This window comes from Zootoca vivipara, chromosome 6 (genome assembly GCF_965207765.1).
Source record: "Zootoca vivipara chromosome 6, rZooViv2.hap1.1, whole genome shotgun sequence".
Taxonomy (NCBI): domain Eukaryota; kingdom Metazoa; phylum Chordata; class Lepidosauria; order Squamata; family Lacertidae; genus Zootoca; species Zootoca vivipara.
In genome coordinates, this window is record NC_142589.1 from 75,371,686 (window position 1) to 75,383,244 (window position 11,559).

The following is an 11,559-nucleotide window of genomic DNA, read 5'->3' on the forward strand; positions in this document are numbered from 1 at the left end:
AAAGCTTCACTTGCTGAAACACCCATTTCCACCTGACTCTACAACCCTGCAGGAGACGTGCACACCTTTGGCAGCTGGCCATCCAGGTGTATACATTTCTGTTCGGGAGGGAGAGATCCCCACTTGAAATCTGGGAGAGCAGCTGCCATTCAATGTAGGCATTACTCGTCTTGATAGACTAAAGGGGTGACTTGGTATTGGGCCATTATGTTCTGTTGGGTAGGTACATGAGGAAGACAATTAATTGCCCATAAGGCCCTAAAATGTACAAGGCCATCTTAATGCCAGCATTCTGAGTTGTGTCTGTAGTCCTGGGTTAATTGTGAGAGCCGCTGATTGGCTCTTGTTAATACAGTGGTACCTTGGTTCTCAAACTTAATCCATTCCAGAAGTCTGTTCCCAAACCAAAGCATTCCAAAGTAAAGCAAAATGGATTAAGACGTTCCAGACTTTTAAAAACAACCCCTAAAACAGCAATTTAACAGGAATTTTACTCTCTAATGAGACAATAGATCCATAAAATGAAAGCAATAAACAATTTACTGCAGTCACACAATCAATCGATCAATCAGTAGCTGAACTAGACACAGTCACAAAAAAGAGCCACAAAAACAAAAACGCAAAATAAATAGCAAAAATGGACAGACCTCAGCATAATACTCAAAACAGAAGTGTGGCACTCAAATCGGAACCATAAGACTCAAAACGGAGCATGTTCGGCTTCCGAAAAATGTTCGCAAACCGGAACACTTACTTCTGGGTTTGTAGTGTTTGGGTTCCAAGTTGCTTGAGTGCCAAGGCGTTTGAGAACCAAGGGACCACTGTAACAGATATTTTGTCATATTTGGCATTTCCAAACATTTTGAAGCGCAAAGGACTCACCTCATATGTGTTGGCAGCGCTGGAGGAGTTTTCATGATGAACCTGGGTCAACGACAAAAAATGTGTTGAAGGTAGCACTTCACTGTAGCACTGATGCTCAGTTCTGGCAGTGTGTCAGTGCAGAATTCTGAGAATTCAGTTTCTATTATTATGGCCAGTTTCAAATGTGTGGCCAGCTGAACCTGGCCAGTGCCATTTTCTTAAGACCCACATTTAGGGGCACCTTGGCAGATGCTGAAACAGGGAGTGTTTTCTGAAAACAGAAAGTTGTTGGGGTTTTTTTTGGTTTTGTTTTTTTAAACCCACTTTCCTTTCGCATCTTCGTGACTTAATTTGTCATTCCTTTCTGTGCTCCACTGTTTAATCTAGACCATAAATCCTCTGGATCATGGAAATGGCACCCATAATCTGATCCCAAGGTCAGGTAAATTAGCACTGATGCAAAAAATAAACGTGCAATAGCGGGAAAAGCTTGAGGGTGCCTCAAGACTTAGTACTCTAAACAGGTCAAATCATGTTTATTCACAAGGCCAGAGACCTGGTGCAAAATTCAACTGGAGTGACCAATTCCAGATTACATAAACTGCCAACATGATAAAGAGAAAACATGCTCAACTCTACATCGACTCAAAACCCAATTTTAAGATCATCTGAGATCCTGGCTCAATTACCAAAAAGGGTGCCCCTTCCAATAACATTCCTGCCCTTTCCATTCACGTGGTTTGCTACAAGAGAAAGGAAAATTTCCCCAGCTTGATGGGAAAGGAAGATTTTAAGTGGCCACAGATCAGTAGCGGGTGGAGCCGGATGTAAAAATGGGTGGAGCGAGAAATGTAAATTTCACCTTTGTGCAATAGGCTAGTTTCCATACACATCCCTCCCTACACCTTTATCCGGGCAAGGCTGAGACTTTCAAAGATATATTCTAGCCAGGCGAAAACACTCAGGCAAGGTGTGAAGCCAGTTTGGTGGTGGACATGACCTGAGAAGGGGTGTGTGTTGTGGAAAGACTGAGGGACAGGCAAAGTGATATTTTAACCCCCAGAACTGAGTTTTCCTAATCCTTGTCTACCAGGTAAATGCTTTAAAATTGAGAGGATCTGCTCCTTTCTAAACCCATCATAATGTTGGCAATAAACAACAGCATAAGAAAACTAGTCTGATGGCAGCCCTCCTCGCAAGGTTATAATCTTTCTTCCAACAGAGCCTGGTTATAATCGATCCTCCGTTAATGCTCCTGGCAGAGAACTGAAGTCTGCCAGAGTTTGAAAGTTCTTCACGCTTCAGGAGGAGAAAGAAAGATGAAATATTTCTACATCAGATACAATTTTTCAATCATACCATCCCCAAATGTCTTGGAGGTTACACAGGTACATAAACAGGTTGATGTCACAAACTGATTGTAGGCAACAGGTTTTTTTAAAACTTATTTAATTTCCCCTGAAAAGAGGAAACCCAGATCAAAGGGGTATGGGGTGGAGATGGCATGGCATTTAGATGCTGTAGGTGCCTAGTGGGCACCATGCTTGAGGTGGACCCATCTCACACCAAACGGCCTTATGGATGCCTGAGTCACTCACCTGTCCAGGTGGAGGAACATTCTCATATATTTGAGGGGTGGATACAACCTGGGTGGAAGTTTTGCCATTTCGACGACAGACACCTGGAAGAGGGAGAAGTCTGGGAATAAACTCGTAATGTGGACCTCATATCCTACAACACACCCTAAAAATCTGCCCCTGAGAGCAGGGTAAGGTAAAGGTAAAGGGACCCCTGACCATTGGGTTCAGTCGTGACCGACTCTGGGGTTGCGGCACTCATCTCGCATTATTGGCCGAGGAAGCCGGCGTACAGCTTCCAGGTCATGTGGCCAGCATGACTAAGCCGCTTCTGGCAAACCAGAGCAGTGCACGGAAACGGCGTTTACCTTTCCACCGAAGCGGTACCTATTTATCTGCTTGCACTTTGACGTGCTTTCGAACTGGAGCTAGAGCTGGGACCGAGCAACGGGAGCTCACCCCGTCACTACCAACCTTCTGATCGGCAAGCCCTAGGCTCTGTGGTTTAACCCACAGCGCCACCCGCGTCCCAGAGCAGGGTAACATCAAGCAAATTGCAGCAAGACCATTTATTTATGCTTTTTAAGAACCATTTGTTTGAATCTTGTCCTTAACAAGGAGAAATGGCAGTTTATTGATATTGATTGCATCCTATCCCAACCTGTTCTCCAAGGAGCTCAGGGTGGTCTACACAGTTCTGCTGCTCTCCATTTCATCCTCACAACAACCCTGTGAGGTAGGTTAGGATGAGAGGCAACAACTGGCCCAAGGTGCTTTGTGGCCACATGGGGATTCAAACCCTGGTCTCAAGGTTCCCAGTTTGACACTCTAACCATGACACTGTTTCTTACACAGGCACACATACTAGTCCCCCAACAGCTTACAGCCTAAAGGAGGCGACTGATTTAAATGTCAGTGCAAATGTCAGCAACCTTTTTCAGCCATGGGCCAGTCCACAGACCCTCAGACCATGTGGTGGGCTGGACTATATTTTTTTGGGGGAAGGAACTAATTCCTATGCCCCACAAAAGAGATGCATTTTAAATAAAAGCATACATTCTACTCATGTAAAAACATGCTGCTTCCTGGACCGTCCATGGGCTGGATTGAGAAGGCAATTGGGCCGCATCCAGCCCCCAGGCCTTAGGTTGCCTACCCCCACACTATGCCAATCATTTGGGGTTCCTTTTCCAGTCATCAGAGTCACCCAGAAAGTCTTCCAGGCTCTTCTTTCTTAGTTCAGCTCATGTGTTGGTGAATTACCATGTGGGAATAAACACCTCACCCATTTCACTTCAGCTTAAAGTATTTATTGCAGAATTAACATTGCAATTTATACAACTATTAGTCTAAGGAAAATAAACTAAAACTATATACAGTGAATCATTCCTCCTCTCTGCTCTTCACTAGTGTGTGTGTGTGCTGGGGCCACTGGTGTAGTAGATTAACAGCCCAACTGAACAATGCATATTCTTGCTAGTTAGCATGAGAAGGGGTTAAGACCACAGAGCTGAATTGCTGATAGGCAGAGACTCAGACCATAGACATGTAATTCAGAGAGAGGGATCTATGTGATTTCATTTCCCCTCCCCTCTTCCTTCAACCAGCAATGAGGGCAGACATACCTCCAATTGCTCCAGCTCAGGCACATGTCTGAGGCTGTTTTTACTGTAAATATAAGTATTTTACCTGCATAGTTTGTATACTGCTGCTGTTGCTGAGAACCATTGCATGACTAAAAGTAAGTAAATCATGTTTTAAACTTACGGTACTTCCCACTCTGTTGCCTGATTCTTTGTCAAGCAAGATAAGAAATTGGGAAACAGCTTACTTTGTAGCTGGGCTTTATCAAAAGAAGGCTTCGCAATTCCTATGCTTCAATTTTCTGCTAAGGATGGGATTTTAAACTCTATTCAACTTGCACAAGTGGGTGCCTGGAGGTATAAATTGCAATTAATATATCCTCTCCTAACTAGTAAAACTCATCCCACAATTGGTAGCACCATGCTGAGAACACCCTGCAGTCGACGGCCAGCTCTAGTTTTACTCACGGAGAGAGACGTAAGTCAGGGTCCCCACCAGCACCAATATCACAGCCAGGGACTCAATAACAGTCCCAGCGAGGGCTCCAGCAGAACCAGAAGAAGGAGAAGAACCACCTGAAGAATCTGAAGAGGAAAGGACTTTTTTCCCATGATTTTGCATTAAGGGTTGACAATAATCTAGCCTCTCATCTCTCCCTCTAAAAGCACCAAAGGAAGGAAAGTTAATATTTTAGAATTACCCGGCTTTGGGGGCAGAGAGGCAGCAGCAAATAATGTCCAGAAATGAATGCAACTCTTCCTGGCTCACATGAGATTGGCTAGAAAATAAGCCAAGGTGTTGCCCTCCAAAAGGTGAGAAATAGCTCTTCCTCAAACTCAGTGCCCAGTCTAGTGATTTTCTTTTTCTTTCTTTCTGAATATTTTTTATTAAAGATTTTCTTGATTTATGAGAGAACGTGCATTGTCTCTTTTTTTCAAGTTGTAGAGTCTTTTTTTTTCACCTGATGTGAGACATTAATGTTGCATAAAACCCAACATACACCCAAAGTATTACCACCCAACCCCCTCTCCCCCACCTTCTTCTTCCCCAGTCTAGTGATATTCTTTGATCCTTCCAGCTCCACCAAGCTCTTCTCCCACACTCATCTATGTGGGCTGCATGACAAGCTATAGGCCCTTTGAGCATTGAAAACAGCTGTCCCATAAGCACCAACATTTCTCTGATGAAACTAAAAAAAAAAAGGTAAAGGACCCCTGACAGTTAAGTCCAGTCGTAGACGACTCTGGGGTTGCGGCGCTCATTTCGCTCTGTAGGCCAAGGGAGCCGACGTTTGTTCGCAGACAGTTTTTCTGGGTCATGTGGCCAGCATGACTAAGCCGCTTCTGGCAAAACCAGAGCAGTGCACGGAAACGCCGTTTACCTTTCCACCAGAGCGGTACCTATTTATCTACTTGCACTTTGACGTGCTTTCAAAATGCTAGGTTGGCAGGAGCAGGGACTGAACAATGGGAGCTCACCCCGTTGCGGGGATTCAGTTCTGGGCACCACAGTTCAAGAAGGATACTGACAAGCTGGAACGTGTCCAGAAGAGGGCAACCAAAATGGTCAAAGGCCTGGAAACGATGCCTTATGAGGAACGGCTTAGGGAGCTGGGTATGTTTAGCCTGGAGAAGAGAAGGTTAAGGGGTGATATGATAGCCATGTTCAAATATATGAAAGGATGTCATATAGAAAAGGGGGAAAGGTTGTTTTCTGCTGCTCCAGAGAAGCGGACACGGGGCAATGGATTCAAGCTACCAGAAAGAAGATTCCACCTAAACAGTAAGAGCTATTCGGCAGTGGAATTTGCTGCCAAGGAGTGGGGTGGAGTCTCCTTCTTTGGAGGTCTTTAAGCAGAGGCTTGGCAGGCATATGTCAAGAATGCTTTGATAGTGTTTCCTGCTTGGCAAGGGGTTGGACTAGATGGCCCTCGTGGTCTCTTCCAACTCTATGATCCTATGATTCAAACCGCCAGCCTTTCAATCGGCAAGCCGAAGCAGCACAGTGGTTTAACCCATAGCACCACCCGCACCCCTGATGAAACTAGGGATGTCCTATTCCATCATCATCATCATCATCAGGTGACACCTGTGTTCTCTGCCACTAGGGATTCTGTCGGCTACAGGACTGGGCTGGAGAGGATTTCTGCAGATGAAACAGAAAGACAGTCATCTTTTGTGGGTCCTCTTGGTTGCTGAATCTGGTTATGGTCTCTTTAAGAGAGGCCATCAAGGAAAGCCACGTTGAGCCACTAACATGTGCTAGTGCATATTAATTGGTTTAAAAATGCTTTTAAATGAATATAACTCCCCCCCCCAAAAGAAACCCTCAAACATTTTCCAATTGAACAGCTAAAAAGGCAGTAGCAAGACTAGCGTATTCCGGTATAGTTGTAACATTTAAAACTTCCCTAAACGGGATGCCTTCAGATGTCTTCTAAAAGTCAGATAGTTGTGTATTTCCTTCACATCTGATGGGAGGGCGTTCCACAGGGCGGGCGCCACTAGAGAGAAGGCCCTCTGCCTGGTTCCCTGTTGCTTCACTTCTCACAGTGAGCCAGAAGGCCCTCGGAGCTGGACCTCAGTCCAGTCTGGATGTAAGCACTGAGAGTGATGACAGGCGGGTGGCAGACCCTGTAGTTCTCCATCAGAGCCACTCTGAGGGCTTCTCTGCTGACCGCTTGCTCCCCACCCCGTTGACTCCCAGAATGAGGCGTTCATTGCATGTTGCCGAGCAGCAAGCCAGGCAGACACACGGAGCCTTTCTCTCACCACCATAATCTACCTACACACAAAAAGCGATAGGGAGTTAGAAACCACTAGCATGGAGAGCAGAGTCAGGAGGAAAGGGGTTCCTTGTTTATTAGTGGATTACTCACATGCCAAAGTTATCTTACTGGGGTTGCTTATAGCATTACTGACAGGGTTGACTGCCTGACACGTATAGATCCCTTCGTCCTCTTTGGTGATGCTAGTTAGCGTGAGGGTTCGGTTCCGGTCAGAAAGCCCGGTCTTAGATAGGACAGGATTACCATCCTTGAACCAAAGGATGGAGACGTCAAGGCGGTCAGAGGTGTTGCAGTATAAGGTGACACTTGTGTTCCCTGACCCTAGGGATTCTGTCGGCCACAGGACTGGGTGGGAGAGGATTTCTGCAGATGAAACAGAAAGACGGTCATCTTTTGTGGGTCCTCTTGGTTGCTGAATCTGGTTATGGTCTCTTTAAGAGAGGCCATCAAAGAAAGCCACTTTGAGCCACTAACATGTGTTAGTGCATATTAATTGGTATAAAATGCTGTTAAATGAATATAACTCTCCCCCCCCCAAAGAAACCCTCAAACATTTTCCAATTGAACAGCTAAAAAGGCATATTCCGGTAAAGTTTTCTGATGAAAAAATGAATAATTTTGTAGGGCCTCATTCTTGGGGCAGAGGAATTGTGAAGGCACAGAACTCTCCACCTCAGAGCTCAGCAGAGGAGATAGATTTGGGTGCATAAGAAGTAAGAATGACTGGAGAGCAAGTTAATCATACCTGAAACGGTGATGTTTGTAGCCCCTGTGTTGGAAACCCCCAAAGCTTCTGGTTTAAATGAATAGGTTCCAGAGTCATCTGGCTTTAAATCTGTGATTTGAAGGGAGCAATCTTTGTTCCCAGTTTCCCTGCCAGTGTGGGCAGTTCCATTTGCCTGACCAAAAACTGGAATTAGGAAAAAGGTAATAATAAGGTTTCTTTCTTCAATTGCCCCTCGGTACCATTTGCAGTTACTAAGCTTCTTCAGATCTAAACCTTCTGGTGTCAATGTGACACTATCTCCTTCTTTCAGCACTTCTGGAACAACTCTGATACTTATTCCAATTCTCTCCTGGCCTCGAGTCAACAGGAAGCAGGAACTCAGGATGGAGGCTGCAGTGTGGAGAAGAAAAGAAAAAACATGTTCTGGTGAAGAAGAAGAAAAAAAGTACACTCTAAATATCCCAGTTTGTATCAGTGAGCCAGTTGTTTGCAGGAGCTGTCTTGCAAACACTAAGTGCAGCCCTTACTTTATTGAGCAAGCAAGGCAGTTCCTTTCCTGGCAGCTGAGCCTCAGCCTTCTTCTGGGGCAGGCATGAAGAAAGGGGAAGCATTATTGCACTTCCCCTTCCAGGACCTTCCCATGTTTCCAAGTTAGCAAACATTAACATAAATGAGTCCAGTGAAGGAGGTCTGGGAACCTGTCTGTGTTTACTTCCTTCAGGGAGTCAGGATGATTCTATCCTTTCCTTTCCTTTCCTTTCCTTTCCTTTCCTTTCCTTTCCTTTCCTTTCCTTTCCTTTCCTTTCCTTTCCTTTCCTTTCCTTTCCTTTCCTTTCCTTTCCTTTATAATTTTTCATTTATAACAAATGAACATAATAACCTGATTTATAAATCCATTATGTACTTTTGCCATACCAGAAATACACATGCCAGCCAAATATATTATGAAGACATTCCAAGTCTTTAATATGCAGGTTCTTCAGTAACAACCATTCCTTCAACCAGCACAGACAGGAAGCTTCAAAATATAATCTCATATCCGATAAGGAAAAATCTCTTCTCTCTTTCTCATCTATCAATATTTTGTATGTTATTCTTGGTTTTTTCCCTTGCCAGATATATTTCAAAATATCTTTTTGCCATTTATTGAAACAATCTGTTTTGCCGATCACCGGTATTGATCGAAACAAAAATAACATTCATTTTAATAAATGATTCCTTTCTTCACACAAAGTGCTCACTGGGCACTAAGAATCCTTCTACCATTTTTTTAAAACTCTCCCCCAGGGCTCCAGCCTGCCCCTTTAGTACTACCTCTCTACCTTCCTCCAGAGCTGCTTTTCTAGAAGGCTCTGAGGCATTGTCAAGGTCATCCAGAAGTCATCAAGTTCTTTCAGAACTCTGATTCTGTGTCCAAGTAGGTAGGAAACAGAGGGTGAAGCAGTGCGGCCCTTAGTGGGACTTGCCAATTTTGCACTTCAGTGCAAGTTTAAGTACATACTGTATTTAAAATGCATTTTCTTGCAAATGAACACAATAGTCTAGTTTGATTTCCTGAGAAGGACATCACAACAACATTTGGAGGAGCATAAAATCTGGCAGAGAGTGAGGTTTAGACCTCTGCATTAGTCTGAGAGATAAAAAGGTAAAGGTAAAGGGACCCCTGACCATTAGGTCCAGTCGTGACCGACTCTGGGGTTGCGCGCTCATCTCGCATTATTGGCCGAGGGAGCCGGCGTATAGCTTCCAGGTCATGTGGTCAGCATGACAAAGCCACTTCTGGCGAACCAGAGCAGCACACGGAAACGCCGTTTACCTTCCCGCTGTAGTGGTTCCTATTTATCTACTTGCATTTTGACGTGCTTTCGAACTGCTAGGTTGGCAGGAGCTGGGACCAAGCAACGGGAGCTCACCCCGTCACAGGGATTTGAACCGCTGACCTTCTGATCAGCAAGCCCTAGGCTCAGTGGTTTAACCACAGCGCCACCTGGGTCCCACAGTCTGAGAGATGCAGATCTCTATTAGAATTAAAAACCAAATTCCTCCAGCATCCTCATCCTACAATCAGGCTCAGCTGCATGTAACTCCACCTGCTTCCTTCCAGCACTCTTAGCAACAACCCCTTTGGAAATGGGGTCCGGATTCTGCATCCTAGTAGGTAGGAAACCGAGGGTGTACAACAGAGTGGTCGCTAGAAGGTTTTTTTGCATATAAATACATGTTTTTTAAAAAATATTTTCACTCAAAACAACACCTTCCTCTAATTCAAATTCTTGAGAACTGCACCACAACTGCATTTGGAGAAGCATGAAATTGGGTGCAGAGTTAGTTTTCGACATCTGCATTAGTGGGAGATGCAGACCTATACTAAAAGACCAAATTCCTACAGCATCCTCAACTCCCGCCAAGTAAGTCCTCCCCATTGCAGGGTGCTGACCTCTCACCTGCTAAGAGCAGCATCTGCCAGGAGACCTTCCAGCTATGGGTTCTGCATGGCCTGTCCATCTTGTGGGTGCACTTCATGGAGGATCGGTTTGGCTCTCTGTCCCTTCACAGCTGGTGCTCTGGGGTCTTTATCTGCTTCTTGCCTAGCACCTGGTTCCAGCACCACTGCTGGCTCCGAGCAAGTCTCCAATCAGAGAAACAGGAACTTGGCCGCTGAATTTTCAGCACTGGGTTTCCCCGTAAGGGTTGGAAATCATCCAAACAATGCTGTTTCATTAACTTCCTCCTATGCCCTTACTAGCCAAGCCAATCCCTGAACTATTTGCTCAAATGCCGGTACAACTCCACAGCACCCACCTCAAAAAAATACGGCAAAGGTGCAGTCCGGGTTGCAAGAGTCCACAGAGGGAGACCGAAACTGGGAACTTGGAAGTTTAGGGTTCATTACAGAAAAGGTCTAATGCGGTGGTCTCCAACCAGTCCAGAAATTTGATCTAGTGTAGACTCTCAGCCAGGAACTTGGCACCTGCTTTTGCTTTTTCAATTTACATTTGTGATTACTAGTCCTAGCATTTCACAATAAATCACATGCTGAGATGCTTTTGTTGTTGTTTAGTCATTTAGTCGTGTCCGACTCTTCGTGATCCCATGGACCATAGCACGCCAGGCACTCCTGTCTTGCACTGCCTCCCGCAGATTGGTCAAACTCATGTTCGTAGCTTCGAGAACACTGTCCAACCATCTTGTCCTCTGTCGTCCCCTTCTCCTAGTGCCCTCAATCTTTCCCAACATCAAGGTCTTTTCCAAGGATTCTTCTCTTCTCATGAGGTGGCCAAAGTATTGGAGCCTCAGCTTCACGATCTGTCCTTCCAGTGAGCACTCAGGGCTGATTTCCTTAAGAATGGATAGGTTTGATCTTCTTGCAGTCCATGGGACTCTCAAGAGTCTCCTCCAGCACCATAATTCAAAAGCATCAATTCTTCGGCGATCAGCCTTCTTTATGGTCCAGCTCTCACTTCCATACATCACTACTGGGAAAACCATAGCTTTAACTATACAGACCTTTGTAGGCAAGGTGATGTCTCTGCTTTTTAAGATGCTGTCTAGGTTTGTCATTGCTTTTCTCCCAAGAAGCAGGCGTCTTTTAATTTCGTGACTGCTGTCACCATCTGCAGTGATCAAGGAGCCCAAGAAAGTAAAATCTCTCACTGCCTCCATTTCTTCCCCTTCTATTTGCCAGGAGGTGATGGGACCAGTGGCCATGATCTTGGTTTTTTTGATGTTGAGCTTCAGACCATATTTTGCACTCTCCTCTTTCACCCTCATTAAAAGGTTCTTTAATTCCTCCTCACTTTCTGCCATCAAGGTTGTGTCATCTGCATATCTGAGGTTGTTGATATTTCTTCCGGCAATCTTATTTCCGGTTTGGGATTCATCTAGTCCAGCCTTTTGCATGATGAATTCTGCATATAAGTTAAATAAGCAGGGAGACAATATACAACCTTGTCATACTCCTTTCCCAATTTTGAACCAATCAGTTGTTCCATATCCAGTTCTAACTGTAGCTTCTTGCC

The 11,559-nt window shown here is 44.9% G+C and overlaps 1 protein-coding gene across 6 annotated transcripts in view; it reads right to left on the reverse strand.

Moving 5' to 3' along the window:
• The window catches only part of LOC118087997 (cell adhesion molecule CEACAM7), a 50,577-nt gene extending 39,755 nt beyond the window's left edge, over positions 1 to 10,822 (reverse strand). The window contains exons 1-6 of one of the 6 annotated variants that reach the window (XM_088672650.1): positions 9,985 to 10,281; positions 7,559 to 7,930; positions 6,904 to 7,176; positions 4,493 to 4,609; positions 2,463 to 2,545; positions 883 to 924 (exon numbers count right to left, since the gene is read on the reverse strand). In XM_088672650.1, coding sequence (XP_088528776.1) covers positions 883 to 924; positions 2,463 to 2,545; positions 4,493 to 4,609; positions 6,904 to 7,176; positions 7,559 to 7,930; positions 9,985 to 10,063 — 966 coding nt within the window. In that variant the 5' untranslated portion in view covers positions 10,064 to 10,281. The other 5 variants (XM_088672649.1, XM_088672651.1, XM_088672652.1 and 2 more) reach the window with 5 other exon arrangements.
• Between the last annotated feature and the right edge of the window lie 737 nt (positions 10,823 to 11,559).